At 45.7% G+C, this 19,039-nt stretch overlaps 2 protein-coding genes across 2 annotated transcripts in view; one reads left to right on the top strand and one right to left on the bottom strand.

The window, feature by feature from the left end:
* Window positions 1-290, bottom strand: part of kcnh1b (potassium voltage-gated channel, subfamily H (eag-related), member 1b) — an 85,637-nt gene extending 85,347 nt beyond the window's left edge. The window contains exon 1 of the mRNA XM_049572109.1: window positions 16-290. Coding sequence (XP_049428066.1) covers window positions 16-88 — 73 coding nt within the window. The 5' untranslated portion in view covers window positions 89-290. The remainder of the gene's footprint in view (window positions 1-15) is intronic.
* A 2,226-nt stretch (window positions 291-2,516) lies between these two features.
* On the top strand, window positions 2,517-18,996 carry rcor3 (REST corepressor 3). The gene is made up of 12 exons (XM_049572108.1): window positions 2,517-3,221; window positions 3,328-3,384; window positions 6,535-6,612; window positions 6,740-6,792; window positions 8,938-9,099; window positions 9,213-9,337; window positions 9,836-9,914; window positions 10,608-10,823; window positions 13,029-13,106; window positions 13,758-13,815; window positions 14,849-15,093; window positions 15,445-18,996. The coding sequence occupies exons 1-12, from the start codon at window positions 3,098-3,100 to the stop codon at window positions 15,826-15,828; spliced, it is 1,659 nt and encodes a 552-aa protein (XP_049428065.1). The 5' UTR covers window positions 2,517-3,097; the 3' UTR covers window positions 15,829-18,996.
* The last annotated feature ends 43 nt before the right edge of the window (window positions 18,997-19,039 follow it).

Genomic DNA, 19,039 nt, shown 5'->3' with positions numbered 1-19,039 from the left:
TGAACCGGATCCTACCGTTGGACCGGCGGACGATGTTCTCCAGGAACGTGTTCTGAGGGGCCACGAGACCCCGCCGTCCTCCCGCCATCCTGCCGTCCTCCTGCAGCGCGAGGCAGAGCTGCTTCCCGCCGCTCACATATCTGATGCTGCACGAGCCCCGCGCGCTGTAGAGTAGGAGCCTCGCTCTCCCGCGCGCTCTCTCTCTCTGTCAGCAGGCTCCTCATTGGCAGATGGCTGCAGCACGCGCTCCGAGAGCAGCCTCCGCGAGGCGGTCTGCGGTCCATACAGCTTAGGACACACTGAGAGACAGGGACAGGGAGGGACAGGTAGAGACAAACAGGTGGAGGGAGACAGGTAGAGAGACATGGGTGAAGACAGAGACAGACAGGTAGAGGCAGACAGGTGGAGGGAGACAGAGAAACAGGGAGGGACAGACAGGTAGAGACAGAGACAGACAGACAGAGACAGACAGTTAAGCGCCAGACAGACAGGTGGAGACAGACAGGTAGAGACATAAACAAACAGGTACAGACAGACAGGTGGAGACAGACAGGTAGAGACATAAACAAACAGGTACAGACAGACAGACAGAGACAGACAGACAGAGACAGACAGGTGGAGACATAAACAAACAGGTACAGACAGACAGACAGACAGAGACAGACAGGTGGAGACAGACAGGTAGAGACATAAACAAACAGGTACAGACAGACAGACAGAGACAGACAGACAGAGACAGACAGGTGGAGACATAAACAAACAGGTACAGACAGACAGACAGAGACAGACAGGTGGAGACAGACAGGTAGAGACATAAACAAACAGGTACAGACAGACAGACAGAGACAGACAGGTGGAGACAAACAGGTGGAGGGAGACAGGTAGAGAGACATGGGTGAAGACAGAGACAGACAGGTAGAGGCAGACAGGTGGAGGGAGACAGAGAAACAGGGAGGGACAGACAGGTAGAGACAGAGACAGACAGACAGAGACAGACAGTTAAGCGCCAGACAGACAGGTGGAGACAGACAGGTAGAGACATAAACAAACAGGTACAGACAGACAGACGGAGACAGACAGACAGAGACAGACAGGTGGAGACATAAACAAACAGGTACAGACAGACAGAGACAGACAGGTGGAGACATAAACAAACAGGTACAGACAGACAGACAGAGACAGACAGGTGGAGACAGACAGGTAGAGACATAAACAAACAGGTACAGACAGACAGAGACAGACAGGTGGAGACAGAGACAGACAGTTAAGCGCCAGACAGACAGGTGGAGACAGACAGGTAGAGACATAAACAAACAGGTACAGACAGACAGACAGAGACAGACAGGTGGAGACAGATAGAAACAGACAGACAGGTGGAGACGATATGATCGTCACAGAGGATACGACCCAAAACAACAAGCAAGAAATTAGAAAAAGAGAAAATTAAAAATAAACAAACAAGGAAATAATACTGTGATATAATTTTAAAATGTAACAATAATAATAATCACAATAACAATAATAATATTATTATTAATAAGAATAACAACAATAATAAAATTATTATTATTATTATTATTATTATTATTAATAATAATAACAGTAATAATACTAATAATAATAATAATAATAATAATAACAGTAATAATACTAATAATAATAATCGCTATTATTATTGTTATTATTATTGGGTTATTTTTTTTGTGAGACATTTTGTACCAAGTTGCTCGTTGCCTTGTTTCCCATGTTTTGGTGGAGACGGTCTGAGAGCAGCTCAAGAAAAGTGATGTCGCCGTGGTTTCAAAGGATCATGGGAAAATAAATCCCTGCTGGTGGTTTTATACTCAGTGAGCTGCTGGACGGACAGTTCTGTCTGTCTGATTAGTTCTTCATCCACAATCACACATTAGCTCATTGTTTGACCCGTAAAAACAAATCTGACCAGAATGTGTTCAACACTTATTTCTGCTCTGAATGTTGCACAGCTGGTTCGTTCTGGTGCCAAGTGTCAGCGAGGAAAACACAACGTGCTGGAAACACACCTGCTGAATAATCTGAAGGACATTTCTGACAGCTCTGAAGTCCAAACAGACCAGCTGTGAAGCACCGTCCGTCCCCTGGCAGGATGGACCGTGTGTCCCCTGTGTGTCCCCCGTGTGTCCCCCGTGTGTCCCCTGACAGAGGTCGGGACCCTCAGGTTGGGAACCAGCACTGTGCACAGACAGATCCAGTTGATCCTGTGATCTGATCCAGATCTGAGCTGAAGTGAATTTACATGACAGGACGGACAGTTTGAGTGTCTGGGTGAAGCACCATGTGTCCCCCGTGTGTCCCCTGGCAGGATGGACCGTGTGTCCTCTCTGTCTGTTGACTGCCGTCAGATCGCTGTGCGGTGTCTCCCCCTGCTGGTCAAACTCAGGCGGTGCAGGAACACCGACAGAAAAACAAGCACAGAAAACAAAAAGTCCGCGCTGAATCTTCACCAACATGACATCACTTTGAGTTCATATGATGTGGTGACGTCACGATGTTTGGTCCGTGAATCAGCTGAGATATGTTTTCATCAGAGATCAGGATGTTTACACTTTGATTTCTGGGTCATTTTCATCATTTCCGGGTGTTTCAGACTCATTTGGCTCCTCATGATTTTCATGTGACTTTTTCTGCTGCTGAATCTCAGTTTTTATTTTATTTCGGATTTATTTTTATTTTAGTTTATTAGTTTGTGTGGGCGGAAGGATCTGCTGCCACAGGCGCCGCAGCAGCTGGAGTCTCACAGCGGTGCGTAAAAAGCCTTCCGCCGCGGAGGTTAGACCCCGCTCAGTCACCGCTTCAAGCGGGAGGAATATCCGCCGCATGACCCGTCGTGCATCTTGAGATTATTGAACACGTAGAGGAGACTGTTCCGCTGCGACATGTGAGGGGTTTGACCCTGAATGAGCGTTTATGAGGCGGTGGGAGCGAAGAGAAGAGCGCGACAGCGACACGGCCGGAGCAGCGGCGAGTGAGCGAACAGCAGCAGAAAAAAACCTCCAGCTCCTGCTGACATTTTCTGTCCCGACACGGCGGCTTCAAATCGGTGAATCTGAGCGGAGAGATGCCGGGGATGATGGATAAAGGCTCGGAGTATCTGGGGAAGGGTCGCTCTAACGGCACCAAGAGTCCGTCCAACGCTTCTAACGGACATTTCTCTGACGAAAGCGGCAGCGACGACGAACACGGTGAGTATAGCCTCGAACAGCCTCCCGACGCTCCGTGTGTGCGCGTCAAAAACGACATCATGTGTGTATTAACTCAGTGTGTTGTGTTCGTGCGGGTGTGTTCCAGATGTGGGGATGCGGGTCGGAGCTGATTATCAGGCCAACATTCCCGAGTTCGAGCCCGGTGAGTTTTTCCTGGTTTGTACCTGAGTGACGGACGGTGGTAGCCTCGGTACATGTACAGTAACACACACACACACACACACACACACACACACACATACGGTGCGTTCAAACCGTGACACTTTGAGTTTTTTAAGTCAGCGTTAATAAAGAAACAGGAGCCGAGGCTACCTCCGCTCTCACTGACAGCTTGTGACATTTAGTTTGTTTCTAATGAAGCTTCATGGAGTTGGGTTGTTTTCATTGCTCCTTGTTTTCCCTCCACAGACATTAATTAACAGAGCATAAGATATTATATCATTATTATTATTATTATTATTATTATTATGAAAGTGTTGATAATTAATAATAACTACTCATCACGCTTCCTTCTGCACCTGATGCGTTAAAACAATGACAGTAAATATTAATTTAAAGCTCCAGTGTGTCAGATTCAGCAGGACATACATAGAACAGAATCAGTCTGTTTTCTTTAGTGTTTAATCAGCTCAACATAAGAATCATTGTGTTCTGGTTCCTTCAGAATGAGCAGGTCCTCATCCACGAGATCACCCTGCTGCACCGCCATGTTTCTACAGTAGCCCAGAAGGGACAAACCAAACACTGGCTCCAGATAGAGACATTCATGTTTTCACTTTTTCATATCAGCCACCGTAGTCAGCAGCTGCTCTGTGACAAGCAGTGTGAGACAAACAGACATTTTAACATGAAGCTGCTTTATTCAGTGTGTTTACTGGTTTAAAAGTCTCAGGATCCACACTGAAAATGTGCGCATGGACAAAAAATCTTCATCAGTTTGTAAAACCAGGCTGGAGAAGTTTCAGCTGGTTGTAATCTGTAGACGTCACCGTGAGACGCCAATAAATCCCCCTGAATCTGACGCACTGTTTAAGCCATTTAAGATCTGGTGACTGACTAAATGTCAAACTGGCAGCGCGATCGTTTCACAGAAACCGACGATAAAAATTATTCAAAAACTGAAGCATTGGTAAAATGTTTCACCTCAAAGTCTGTGCAGACATCCAGACTGTTGGTCTGCAGTGTGGGCCTGGAGACAGTGGGTGCTACATGTAGAAGCAAGCCTATTGCTTGGTGACTGAGACGTTTAACCCGGGAGTAGTCTCGCTCACCAGACCTTTCTCAAGAAAAGAAAGGTCTGGCTGCGCCGACTCTCACTTTAAGATTGGAGAAAAAAACGCCCCGGCTTTTTGCATTTCTTTCAACCAATCACAATCGTTCTGGGCGGTGCCACAGCAACGGTGCGCTTGCAAAAATATTGCCAGGAGGAAACAGGTTTTGGTGTAACACGCCCACAAAAATATCACCTACAGGACGCGAACCATGGCAGAAAAATGGCTACTTCCCCGCAAGATCAAACATCGTAAAAGTTAGTAAAGGACGTGTTGAAAACTGCAACCGGAGGTGGTAGGGCGGGACTTCAGCGGGTGGCTCGTTCCGCCCAATGAGAGGCTGATCTCTGCAGCGAACTTCTGCCCACTCAGACTAACCCCGGAGTGACCTGGTTGACGCACCGAGTGTAGTTTGATTTACCGTACGCTGTGTTGCTTCTCTGTTGAATCCACAGGTTGTTCTTGGTTGCAGCAAAGCAATTTAATTCTTCTATGCAAGTGTGAACAAAGTCCATTTAGCTCCAACAGAGACCAAACTCTCAGCATATGGCGTGACATTTAGCGCTGTAGTGGTCGAAAACCTTTATATTTAGTTATGTTCCATCAGTGCGACCAGTGACATCAGTGATAGAGATCATTAGTCACTGATACTACGTGTCTAAAGCTTCATACCCATTTTAACATTTAAATAATTAGACCTACACATTATGTGCAATAAACATGTGGGAGCTGCTCTGACAGACTGACAGTCTGATCCTTGTGCACAGTGTTATAAAAATAATAAATATAAAAAGGACAGAGGTTTGATTCTGAGCTGAGGGTGAATTCTCGCTGTGTAATATTTGAATGTAAAGACAAAAGCTGATGTCCAAAGAAATGACTGATGTGCATAAATTCAGTAACTTCAGACAGTCCTGAGTAACAAACTAATATCCAGCAGGATTTAGACTGTGACAGACGGTAAATCTCCGCTAATGAATGCGCTTCGATACAAGCTTTGACACGGACTGAATGAATGAGGAAATGAAACAGCGTGTAAGAGGGAGGAGACAGAGAGAAACTCAGGGTTTATTGAAGGAAACCTGTCAGCGAGCAGGTTATGTTCACAGAGTCTGTTACCATGGTGACTGACTCAGAGTTTCAGTTACCTCTCTGTCTGGAACTGAAAACCCAGAGTTTCCCTCATCTCAGGGTTAACTTACTCTGAGTTTTCACATAACCCGCTTTCTGGAATACCCCTCTGAGCATGAGAACATCACAGTGACACCCTGTGTTCCAAACAGTGGACTGCAAATTAAACCCTGGGTTATTGAACAAACATATCTGGCTCCTACACCACATTTCCCATGATGCAACTCAGAAGCCCCTTTCATGAGGTTGTTTAGGGCCGAACACATGCTGTGTCTTTAACCACCTGGGTAACATGAGGTCGGGCGCTGGGTGTTGCTCTTGTGCCTTTTCTGTGCCAGCTTTCAGGAGCCCAGCGGCAGGTTGTGTCTGAGGTTGCTAAGCAACCTTAACCAGCAGCGTATCATCGCCTGTTTACCTGAAATCCCGAGGTCAGAGGTGATCTACTTCCTGTTTGTGTGTGGGACAGATGTGACAGCTCTGCACTAGCATGATCAACTCCTCCTCCATGTTTATCACACGCTGATATTTACTGAAGAAGAAAAGATATCTGTGGGCTGTGATTGGTTGGTCCTCGTCACATGACATGTGGTGCATGCTGATGTGCTCCAAAAGTTGAACTCAGTTTATCTCAGGGTGCAGCCATCACACCTCGTAAAATAGGCGGTCAGGAAGGCGTGTGGAGTGACAGCGTTTGAGCACACCTGCCACACGTCTACACTGACAACAATGAATTTGAGGGCACAAAGGCAACATGTGTACGGCCCCTTATTCAGCTTTGGACAGCTTCCTCCAGAGCCACAGAAGATATTTGATCATAGTTTAAACTGAGCTTTTGGTGTAAAGTTGGCGGAATGAGCCTTTAAAGTCGAGTGTTCTTCCTGTTTGTTCAGGTTCCACTAAGTACACGGACAAAGACAGCGGAGGGATGCTGGTTTGGTCTCCGTATCACACCATCGTCGACTCCAAGTGTAAGTCGCCTTTGTGCACACAGCTGCAGTCCTCTGTCAGGTCCTCAGATCACACTGAACTGACTGTGTGTGTGTGTGTGTGTGTGTGTGTGTGTGTGTGTGTGTGTGTGTGTGTTTTCCTCCGCAGTGGACGAATACATCGCTTTAGCCAAAGAGAAACATGGATACAACGTGGAGCAGGTGAGAACGTCCTGTCTCTCTGTGTCCGTCCTCAAACACGTGGTCTTTCTCCCTAAAACTCCCAAAACATCTGGAGCCAGTCGTACACATGACATGTACGCACAAAAATCATCTGTACGCCTTTCCCCACATATAAACTGGTATGTGAACGCCTCACGCAGACTTCAGACCAGCGTACACTCATGTTGTCACGATACTGGAACTTTTAACTTTGATACAATCCCAAAAGGTCGATATACCGCGAGGGAGAGATGACACTGAGGGCACACCAGTCCAAATGATTTATTGAAAAATATTACAAGCGTGTAACACAACAACAGCGACTTTTCTTTTCTTGGTTAGCAGCAGAGAACATTATCCCTCAGGTCTTCTAAACGTGGGAACACCTGCTGAAAATAGGTGATAGAGTCAGCTTGACTGTGACATCATCATGTTTTAACGTCATATCTCAGGAACAGAAGGGGAGACATTTGGTCAGATACTGAATTGGTGACTCTAATCTTGAAACTGTGCTGATTGTATAGATCTTCTGTGTGTGAAGCATCCATGTTCTCACTGACATGGATGGAGACTGTCAGAGACACTGGACTGGTGGGCGGAGTCATACAACCACAGGGTGGACTGGTGGGCGGAGTCATACAACCACAGGGTGGACTGGTGGGCGGAGTCATACAACCACAGGGTGGGGATTGTAGTTCTTTATTATCTGGTGTGTCATATTCAGTGTGGCGGATGAGTCAAAAATCAGGTAGCAACAGAAAGCAGGATGGAGGCCAGTGAAAATGTTACAGAGGTTACTTCCTTTTTATGTCTCCTCACCAACGACAGCTTTGACCAGAGGTATTAAAATATGATGAAGAACTTTTAAACACTTATTTTGTAGGGCTGTAGTCTCCTGGTCGACTGGTCGATTATTTGGTCGCTATGCTCTCGTCCGTCCAAATTCTCATTGGTTGAATAATCGCCGTGTTACTTTCATAAAGAGAAAAGTGCTACATCAACAGCTTTCCAGGATTAATCCATTATTTCCTGCGGCGGGGGGACAGGCTAAGATACCTGTGAAAACATCCCCTTTGTTTGTTTTTTTTTGTTGTTTTTTTTAAAGATATTTTTTGGGGCTTTTTAGCCTTTAATGTATAGGACAGACAAGTGTGAAAGGGGAAGAGAGAGAGGGAATGACATGCAGCAAAGGGCCACAGGCTGGAGTTGAACCCAGGCCGCTGTGGCAACAGCCTTGTACATGGGGCGCCTGCTCTACCACTAAGCCACCGACGCCCCGCCCCTTTGTTTACACAACGTTGAACTCGCCCACCCTCACGCTCAGCGTCGTGGTGACACAGACCTCCTGTCTGTCTCTGTAAGCTGACACCATTTCCCTCAGTGGAAACAAAGCTTTGATTTATTTTAACTTCACAGATAAGAAACAATAAATTGTGAAGACAGTAAAGCCTCCACTAGAATAGCATTTTAAGTCCTGTGTGTGATTTATCCTTCAGGGATTTATACTTCAGGATTTATCCTGGCTGAAATATGAGCAGAGGAAATCTCTGCTAGCTGCTAGGCTAATTTATACAATGTAAAATGCCATAGACTTGTGCTCATAACGTTAGCATGTTGTATTTGTTTGGAAAACGTGTTTAGTATAAGACAGTTGTTTTGTCAGTGAACCTTGTGAGTTGTAATGGAGCCAAATTATGTGCCGTTACCTTTGTTACATGTTGCTGTTGTCCCTGGTTTATATGAGAAGAGCAAATCTCTGCTAGCTGCTAGGCTAATTTACACAATGTAAAATACCATAGACTTGTGCTAATAACGTTAGCATGTTGTATTGGTGGGGAAAATGTGTCCAGATAAAGACAAGTGTTTGTCTGTGAATGCTGCGAGTTATAGTGAAGCTGATTTGTGTTTGACACTGTCTCTATTAAGCCATGTTTAATGTGTGTTTAATGAGTGTTTAATGTGTGTTTTGAGTCAACTAAACTTTACAGCACTTAACAAGTCCTCCACTGCTGACTAGTGTTTTGGAGGTGTAACTGCAGAGTGACACAGACACACCACAGCTGAAGTAAAAATAACGTGCAGATTTAGTTCCTCACACTGTGTGTGTGTGTGTGTGTGTGTGTGTGTGTGTGTGTGTGTGTGCAGGCGCTCGGCATGCTCTTCTGGCACAAACACAACATCGAGAAGTCTCTGGCCGACCTGCCGAACTTCACCCCGTTTCCAGACGAGTGGACGGTGGAGGACAAGGTGCTGTTTGAACAGGCCTTCAGCTTCCACGGGAAGAGCTTCCACCGCATCCAGCAGATGGTAAACACAGTAATATTCCTGCGTTTCAGCCACGGAGACGAGTACGTTTACTGCCACTCTCTACACCGCTCTGCATACATCTGACGGCTGTGGCTTCTTCCTGTCTCCTTCAGTTACCGGACAAATCCATCTCCAGTCTGGTGAAGTACTACTACTCCTGGAAGAAGACGCGCTCCAGAACCAGTCTGATGGACCGTCAGGCTCGTAAACTGGCCAACAGGAGCAACCAGGACGACAGGTACGCCTCACTGATCAGCTGTGACGAGCTCAGAGCGCTTCTGTCCCAAAATGTCCACTTATGAAGAAAGAAATGGATCGATAACAGTCCAACACCATCTGTGACTCGTGCATGAGCGTCTCGCAGATCTGTAGCACTCACAGGTTCATCTGGAGTTTGTAAAAGACGAAATCTGTTTGTGATCTGTGTGCGAGGAAAACCACGTCAGACGGGTCTGTGGAGAGCATGAACGTTTTTTCAGCCGAGCATTGTTAAAACAGCAGCTGATGTTTCTGTAGGGAGAAGTTAGCGGAGTGAGATGGCGGACTAGGCAGGAAGCGTAACGTCGTGTTTTATCTCGTAACAGCATCGTTTACATACAACTTGTCTTCTGTCTGTTGACCTGTAATCATTTCCACTCTGCTGATTTACTCCCGAGTTAACAACGTTATCCATCTGTGTTGTTGTTGTGATGACGTGTACTGACTGAATTTTGACTTCCTGCTGTTGTTGCCACAGCGACGAGGAGATGGAGGAGGCCAATCCCATAGAAGCCAACGACAGCGACTACGACCCCAACAAGGAAACCAAGAAAGAGGTACGTGGACACACCTGAGCCGCCGCTCCTCTCACCTCTCACTCTGTACATCCTCGATTCCTTTCCTCGCCTTCTCTCCTCACATCTTAGTCCCTCCCACCTGAGATACAAGCGGAGGTGGCAAACATGGCTGGCCTGACACTTTTTTCTTTAGCTCATAAATAACAATAATAATCTGCCTCTCTGTTTCTCACACACATACACATCTAATAATTAATAAAGAATGTGTTTTATTTGGTAGGAAAGCATCACACAAGCAAAACTAAATTATGTGAGTTCTCTAGTGCCTACTCTGTACCAACTGCAGCCTGTGTCTAAGTTTAAACACTCAGGTTTCTGTTTTGTTCTTTAAATATTTATCCTGCTCAGAAACATTCATCTGAAGCTATTAAACAACAACTTTAATTTAAAAACGGTTGTTGAAAAACAGTGATAATATTCTGGTGATTAAAATGTTCTGAAGCTCAAATCTGAGGCTGTTGTGTAAATAGCTTTCCAATGAATAACAAAAAAGCAACTTCTGATCAGCCCGTATCAGTTTCAGGCTTAAAACACTAACTTCCTGTTTAAAACACACCCACTTCTGGCCCAAGCCCCGCCCCCTCCGAGCACGGATACGGACACAGATAATGGTGCACTCGCTCATCCTTAGTAGACACATAAAGCAGCTGTGTGTGTTTCCTCCACCTGCAGAACCAGGTGGAGCCGGTGGTGCCGGGCTCGAAGGTGGCTCTAGGTCGGCGGGAGCACCAGACCCTACAGCACCGACACCACCAGCGCTCCCGCTGCCGCCCCCCCAAAGGCATGTACCTGACCCAGGAGGACGTGGTGGCCGTGTCCTGCAGCGCCTCCGCCGCCAACACTCTCCTCCGTCAGCTGGACATGGAGCTGGTGTCCCTCAAGAGACAGGTAGGAGACGCCAAAACTGTTCCCCACCAACTCCGACTCCGCCTCCTCTTCAGAGGATGATCTGAGAAAACTGAAGCAAAAATAGAAAGAATTTATATTTAACCACCGCGGACTCAATCAGTACGTCTCCAGTCCCAGTGAAGTGGAGCTACAGTCCCAGCTGGACGAGGACATCTAACTGGCCTACTGTCCTTGTCCCAGTATACAAGCACGGGAGGGGAATCCATTTATTGAGCCAAGTATGTGCGACTCCTCTACGATAGGTGGAGATATGCCCCCTTTCAGCTTGTTAGTATTGGACCTTTTTCCTGTTGACCTATTACGTCACAGACCAAACAATGGACAAACAAGTTAGCTACGGTTAGCTAGCAGCTAACTGCTACCATGGTGGACAACTTTACAGCTCTGTACATTTGGTCCGTCCAGAAAGTCACGGCTCTGGATGTAGATTTCTCCATGTTGTTACCGGCTTCTTCTTCTCTTACACATTTAATGCTATTGGACTTCCGGGTCAAAGCCCGGGGCGGAAACTGTGGAGCATGCTCAGAGCGCCTCGGCCAGTTTGAAGTAATTCGACTCTCGATCGTATTATCTGGGTTAGTTCGACCACTAAGGGAGTAACGTTGCTACTCGTAGTGACGCCACTGTTCAACACTGATGACATAACAATGAGAAATAGTGTTGGACGTGATTTTGATTTTGGGAAAATGATATTGCATTACACAGACCAGTGATCATGATATTTAAAAAGTCGTAACATACGTCATGTTAAAGTTGTGATGCACCTAATGTAGGTGAATATTGTGTCTCAGCTCTCGTCTCACAGAAGGGGGAGGAGTTGTACAGGTTGATGGCTGCAGGTAGAAAAGATCTCCTGTGGCGGTTTGAAACTCGGTGTTAGACCAACAAAAGTATAAGAACAGAGCTGATAACAATTTGAGCTGTGCACGTGATTCTCAGCTCTACATGCACGTACCGTAACATGGTACAGCTGCTAACTCACGCATCAGCCGAAAGACTTGTGTAGCGGACAGTTCTCACACGCTTCCATCCCACAGTCTGTGCACGCCACAGTCCGATTTGTCAGGCAGTGAAACACATGTCCAACAGTAACGTCACAGAGCGAACAGAGGACACTGACGAGACCTTGACAGACAAGACAGGTGGCCTGGGAGTTATTTAATTTTTGACAGACGTTCACTGCGGACGAGCGGCGTCTTCTAGTTTTACCTTTCAGCCACCTTTCAGTGTACTCTTCTTCAACGTTTGCTTTACTTCCTGGATTTTTCCCACATGGAAATTCTGACCAATCAAGAGCAGCTTTCTCACACAAGGCATTTGATCTGGTCCTCTTGTAAATGCTGCCGTGAGAACACCAACCAACTCTAGGCAATTATACAACTTTGGAACAACATGAGTCCCTGATTCAGACCAGAGGAGACCACTCTAGGGCTGACAGCAGCCTGAATGACTTAATACCTGTGTTTTCTACATGTCTGCCGTCCCTCTGATCCAATCAGGAGAGAGACCTCCACAGGTGTATCTTCTGTTTGAGTGGTGACACTGTGAGACCCACGTTACTGAGCAAACACTGAGCAGTCAGTGATGATGTCACAACATACAGAGATTTAACACTTAATATAACACGTACATCACCGAAGCTTCTGACTTTGACTGACTGCTCCAGTGGAGGGGTGTCGTTGTCTCTCTGATGATGTAAGCAATGTGCTTGTCTGCTGCTGTGAGTGGGCGGAGCCTCCTGTAGCTCTAAACCACCACATTAGCTGGGCTTAGCATTAGCATGCTAACATTAGCAAGTTGTTGTTAGCACATCAGATGCATCTGTGTAAAGACAGTTGTGTTTGTGTGACTCACCAGACGGTCAGAGATCATCACAGAACATTCATCCAGTCAGACTCCACTCTCTGTGGGCTGTTTAGCTCGTGTGTGTGCGCACAGGTTAAAGGACCCCAGGTGTGTCCCTGAGTCGTCCTGTGTAGTGCCTGTCTATGCCACCTCTGTGCCTGGGCTGCACTGCCCCCTGCTGCTCAGACCTGCAGGTGTCAGACTCCTTAAAGGACAGTTCAGATATATCTAGGTGAAGTGTATGATGTTCTGTAAATGACATTTTGAAACAGAGAAACAGTGAAAGTCAGACTTGAGTTTTGTCGGCGCTCAGCTGAGTGTGCATGTCTCGTTCTTCAGGTGCAGAACGCCAAACAGATGAACAGCGGCCTGAAGCACATGTTGGAGTCTGGGATTGAAGAGTTCAGACTGGCTGAGGTACGTCACTGAGGGTCACATTTTAAACCACCAGAACACGAAACATCACCAGGTCTCATAGCGTAACTCCACCCAAAGTTACTTTACACACAGAATAATTCTAGGAACATTTCCTCCACATAAACTGAACATTATAGGATCATAAAATACATTAGTTTAGTTTCATTAGACCGAAGAGGTGGAGCTAATAGAAACGACACTGAGCGCAGGAGAGGAAACTAATAAAGTACATTTACTCAAGTACTTGACTACTGCTCGACATCTCAGAGGGAAATACTGTACTGATTACTGCATTACTTCTGTCTGACAGCTTTAGTTACTTTACAGAAGATTATAAAAACAAAATATGATCAGTTTGTCAAATATGGTGCCGTATTGTAGATAAAACTACTACAAGTACGGCTGGGAGGTATTTTTAGGCTATGTTGCAATACACGGTATCTGTCGATCCATTGATAGATGGATATTTTCAAATCACCTCTGAACTACTGTGGACTAAAATACTAAACTACTAAATAAACTACAGTCACAATTAAGTTAAATAAAGATGCAACTGTTCAGTAAAAAAGTTAGAGTACCTTAACGTGTATCAGAGTATGTTTACAGCATGGTGCAGTAAAGGATCTGAGGACTTCCTGTTTGTTGTTGCAGTGTAACCAGAAGGTGAACGCCCGCTGGACCACAGACGAGCAGCTCCTGGCTGTTCAAGGTGAGCTCAGTCACAGGTAACAGGTTAGAGAAGGTGCACGGAGCTGAAGTCCAACAGGATGAAGGTGAACTCTGATTTTACTGTAAAGTCACAGTGAGACGGCAGACTGAGCGTCTTTATCTTTGGTCATGTGACATTTAACAACATCAGAGCTCAGAATATAAACTTCCTCTTCACTGTGTCGTTAAAGCTGCAGTTTGTTAACGATGGATCAGATGACGGCGTGTACGTGAGCGGGTCGTTCTTCGACAGACACAGAGAATCAGCTTCATACCTGCAGCTCTACAGAGCTTTTTAGCCTCTTTTAGCTCCTAGTTTTGGTTTTCAAGCACATTTTTTGTCTGTTTTCTGAATATTAAAGGCTCAGTGTGTCAGATTCAGGAGGATTTTGTGTCATCTATCAGATTACAACCAGCTGAAACTTCTCCTGGTCAGAATTCTTTCAGTGTTTGTTGTTCAGGAGCTGAATTATCCTCAGGGGTCTCTTCCTCTAAAACACACACACCAGCTGATTTAAACGTTAAAAACTCTGAATGAAGACGTTTCACGTTTATAAAAATGGGTGTTTTTTTGACGCTACTCATCACGGAGAGGCTGCTAACAGCCGCACAAACAGCCCTCTCTAGAGCCAGTGTTTGGTTTGTCTGTTCTGGGCTACTGTAGAAACATGGCAGTGCAACATCTCTGTAAACGAGGACCTGCTCCCTGTGTAGATATAAACATCTCAATCTGAGGTAACAAAAACACAATGACCCATATTTTCAGCTGATAATACACTAAAGAAAACAGGCTTCTTCATATTATATTTCTGCCGATACATCGACCTGAATCTGACACACTGGACCTTTAAGGACAGTCAAGACTCGACTGGCCATAAAAAAATGACGACTCCTGTTAGTCCTCAATTTTCTCTAAAAACACAGAGCCATTGAGATCTTCCTCTCAAAATCTTATTTCTCTTCTTCTGCTGTGCATCGTTGTGGCAGTAAAGGACTTGATTACATCTCGACAAACCATCTGTGATGTTCTTCAGGTGTGCGGAAATATGGCAAAGACTTCCAGGCCATCGCTGACGTCATTGGCAACAAGACGGTGGGCCAGGTGAAGAATTTCTTTGTGAACTACCGGCGGCGGTTCAACCTGGACGAGGTGCTGCAGGAGTGGGAGGCGGAGCAGGGAACGCGAGCTCCCAACGGAGACAGTGTCACATCTGGAGAGGAGGGAAAGACCAGCTCCACCACTCCGTCAGGGAAGAGCACCGACGAAGAGGACGAAGAGGTGAGACATTTAATTTTTATATCCCACACAGTTTCTCTGATGCACATTCTGCAATACGAGCATGCTCCACAGTCCTGCTGATCATTTGTCATTCATCAGCTTTCAGACGGATCTCCTTCCCTCCAGGTTTCACTTCATGTTTTAAATAAAAACAAACCTGCCGAGACTCAAAGATAATTCACTGTAGTCAACATCTAGTCTACCTGCTCTGTGACGTCATCCTGTAATGATGCAAACCAGTGTTTCAAAACCTCCAGAAGACTCTCAGCACGTGAAACATCTCCGTCTGCTGCTGAAAAGCAACTGTTTGAATGTTAAAATGACTTTGTCCCCGCCCTCTCCTCTCTGCAGGGTCAGGTTACCTCCTCAGGTGCGTCCCCCGCTGCCTCCTCTTCTTCTTCAGCTCAGATTCCAGTGATGTCGAGCGCCTCCTCCTCTTCCTCCCTCCACCAGCCCCCTCCCCTGCTGCGGCCCTCCCTCCCAGCCACGCCCTCCTTGCACCGCCAACCCCCGCCCCTCCAACAACAGGCCCGCTTCCTGCAGCCCCGCCCCACCTTGCAGCAGCCCCCGCCTCTCATCCGCCCCTCCAACCCCCTGCCCCCTCGCCTTAACCCACGCCCTCCTGCTCCCATGACCCTCGGCGGCAACCCTGGGGGGTCAGGTCCAAGCTCCGCCCAGCAGCCCCCTGGCTTGGCCGTCCACCAATCAGAGGCCTCGTCTTCCTCCCTCCACTGACGAACGTCAGACTGTTTCTGCTGAAGAAGATCCGAAACTGCTGTGTTCAGGTCCTGTGGGAAATCTGAGTGACATTATTCTTCAAAACAACAACAATTTTCAGACCAGCCTCTCAACTCTCACCATACGTCAACATAAAGCGACACATTTATACCAAACACAATCCAATCATGAGTTCTTATTTATCGGTATTTCAGAGGTGGATGTTTGTCTTTCCCACAGGACTTACATGCAGCACACCTGCTGGTTGATGGACACCTGGTTTTCACATCTTTGCTTTGTGACAGAGTCTTTGGAAATCTGCCACCGACTGCGTGCAGATTATAAAAGCAGAAGGTTCTGTGGTGTCCCACAGGGTTCAACCCCAGGGTCCTTTCTTTTTCTCCATCATTATGTCTCCACTGGGACATTACTGCATCAACCACAAACAAAAATGGCCCCCAGCAGTACCTGTAAAACATTTCAAAGAGTAAACATGATTTAGTCTCTCATCAGCAGCCCATCGATGCTACAGTCTGGATGTTACAATATTTTATACAAACTCAGTCTGAAATAACTTTAAATTAGGAACTTGAGTCAGTGTCGTTTCTTACATTAAGAAACTCAACATTGTTTTATTTTAACTACCATCTTTCATGAGTTGTGTTTATCCTCCACCCTCCAGAGCTCACTACATGTGTGTGTACAGAGTCTCAGCTGACCTTTGTGTTTGTCATCCCCCTCCTGCTGATTGGTCAGTCAAATACACTCCAGATTGTTCCAGAACAAAGTCCCTTAACAAGTATCGGCTGTACTGACGTAAAACTTTGGATACGTACACCTGCTCCTCAGAGGATGAACCCTGTAGATTTTATGACCCAGTGATCTTTCCTCTAGCGCCACCGTCAGGACAAACTTTACATGTTGAGCTCCGCTGCTGGTTAAACTTTAAGGACAGATAAATTATTAGAATGTTGTTTGTTCATGTTGTGGCTGTAATGGACTCTGCAGCCTGTAGGGGGCACCAGCGGGACTTTAGATAAGTCAGTTGTATTTACACCCAAAATCACACAGTGTTCCAAAGGGCTTCTCTGCATACGACCTGGAAAAACTGGAGGTTGATTTAAAAGGATCAGTCTGGTGTATTTTTCTTATCGTAAACACATCTCGTGTTCAGACTCAAACCAACAACATGTTGGTCTGTCTCTCATTACGATCTGACTTCCTGTCTGTGACTCTCAGCTCCGAGCTCATTGGTTCCCACTGTAGACGTAAATCTTAAACCTCCTGCGGCCGTGCGTCCTCACATGAGGATATTACATATTGGGTCTGCTGCACCTAATACATCATAATTTAGACCTGTTGTCCTCGTGCATGGACACTTTTTTGTGCCATCTAGTGGTTGCAAAAACACAACACACTAATCCTGCCGAGTCAGCCTGCAGCAGATCCGGACTCCGCAGTGGACAAAACCTGATCAGATTTTAAACTTGTTAATTTATGATTAATAATGTTCAACGTTTATACGACAACACATTTGACCCACTTTAGAGACAGTAACAAGTTAAGACACTGTTAATTAGGAAGTACACATTTGAGGACTCTGGGACTTTAGATTATTATTGTATTATCGCAGCATTTCACGTTTGGTTCAACGGAAGGTGAAGACTGAGGGGCAGAGGCTCGACTCAGATGAGGCTGTCAGGAAAACAACACACTTTTAATTGAGAACTGATGACATGGGCCAAATTTAAAAACAATATACTAAATTATTAAGAAGCAATAGAAGAACATGTCTTGCATAAAGGGCTCTTATCATGACAGAGGAAAATGTGGCCAATGCTTCAGCGCCACCCCGGGTCAGTCTGTGCACGTGCCTGAATCCAAGAAGTACAGAGCACGGACAATTGATAGAGTTTCAAAATGAACAAATTTTTCTGGATGTGTTGCATTATTTACAGTTTAGATTTTGCACAGCCAGGTTCAAGCGTTGAAATGAACAGTGTTAGACTTGAACAGTGACCTCTGACCCACAGTTACACTGAACACATGTCGCGTTGTGTGTTGTTTAGTTTTGGCAGAACAATGTTCAGGTGTTGAAGTGAACCGTTTTATACTTAATTACACACTTGTGGCTATTAAAAATAAACCCAATGTCCCCATGTGAGGACATTCTTCTTGCAAAACTACTTCCTGTTCAAAGACAGTGCTAAGTATTTTTATACCTATCAGGTCCTACTGACCCCAAATAGCGAAGAGAAAAAAAAAAAAAAAAATGCATTCCAAACAGAAGCTCAGGTCTCACAGGCTGAAAACACAAATCTGTAGTTTCATCTGTAATTTCGTCAAACAGCTGCGTTTTCAACAAGCAGGAGGAAACAGTGACTTTGTCTGGGACTATTTTCAGTGGCGGAGTAATCCGCATTTTGTGCAGTGAGATATAGCCGACTCACACACAGTACTTGTGAGGAGACACATTCACTGTTGGTTTGAGTCTGAACGTGAAGACATGTAAAAAATCACCAGATTTGTGTCACAGAGACAAAAACAATGGCAGTTTATACGAGCCGTCACCCAACGTGGCGGCGTATCCATGGTGACTGGGGGTAAATAACCTGTCTGACAGTCAGGGTGATGAACTGAAGGCCTCAGTGTTGGGTACAGTAGCATTAGACGTCAGCGTGTACAGTTTGATGTCTGTTTGAATGATCTGTAACCTGCTGTCCGTCCAATCAGCTGCCAGGAACTGGTTCACTAACTCTGATTTGATGCTTTCTGAAAACACTAAAGCTTCATCAGGACGTCCTTCGCCGCAGAATGAAAGATGTTGTTGGGTTTAACTCTCTCAGATGTTTTCCCACATGTTGCAGACTCACTTTGGAACTAAAAACCTAAATGTCATCGTCATCTGGACTCGGAGCTTCAGACGTGCCGTCAGTCTGTCTGTCCGTCCATTATTTATTCTTCTTCTTCTTCCTGGTGCTACCAGTTTGGACTCGGTGTAAAAAGAATCATTGTGAAAGTGCTCTTAATGCTTTTTGGTCAAACGTGCATCACAGCGTTAAATGTACCTGGAGTCATAGAGTCGAACTTAGAGTCCTTTGAGTTTCAGTAGAACTTGTAAAACTTTTTGCTGTGAAGACGAAGCTGCTGAGACGTCTCATTAAAAACTTTGTTCTTCACACTGTCTGTCTGTCATTATTTTCTAAAGATTGGTGTCATTGCTCAGTTT

This window comes from Epinephelus fuscoguttatus, linkage group LG3, assembly GCF_011397635.1.
Source record: "Epinephelus fuscoguttatus linkage group LG3, E.fuscoguttatus.final_Chr_v1".
Taxonomy (NCBI): domain Eukaryota; kingdom Metazoa; phylum Chordata; class Actinopteri; order Perciformes; family Serranidae; genus Epinephelus; species Epinephelus fuscoguttatus.
Note: the sequence above shows the minus strand (reverse complement) of the source record. Positions and strands in the feature narration are given on the sequence as shown.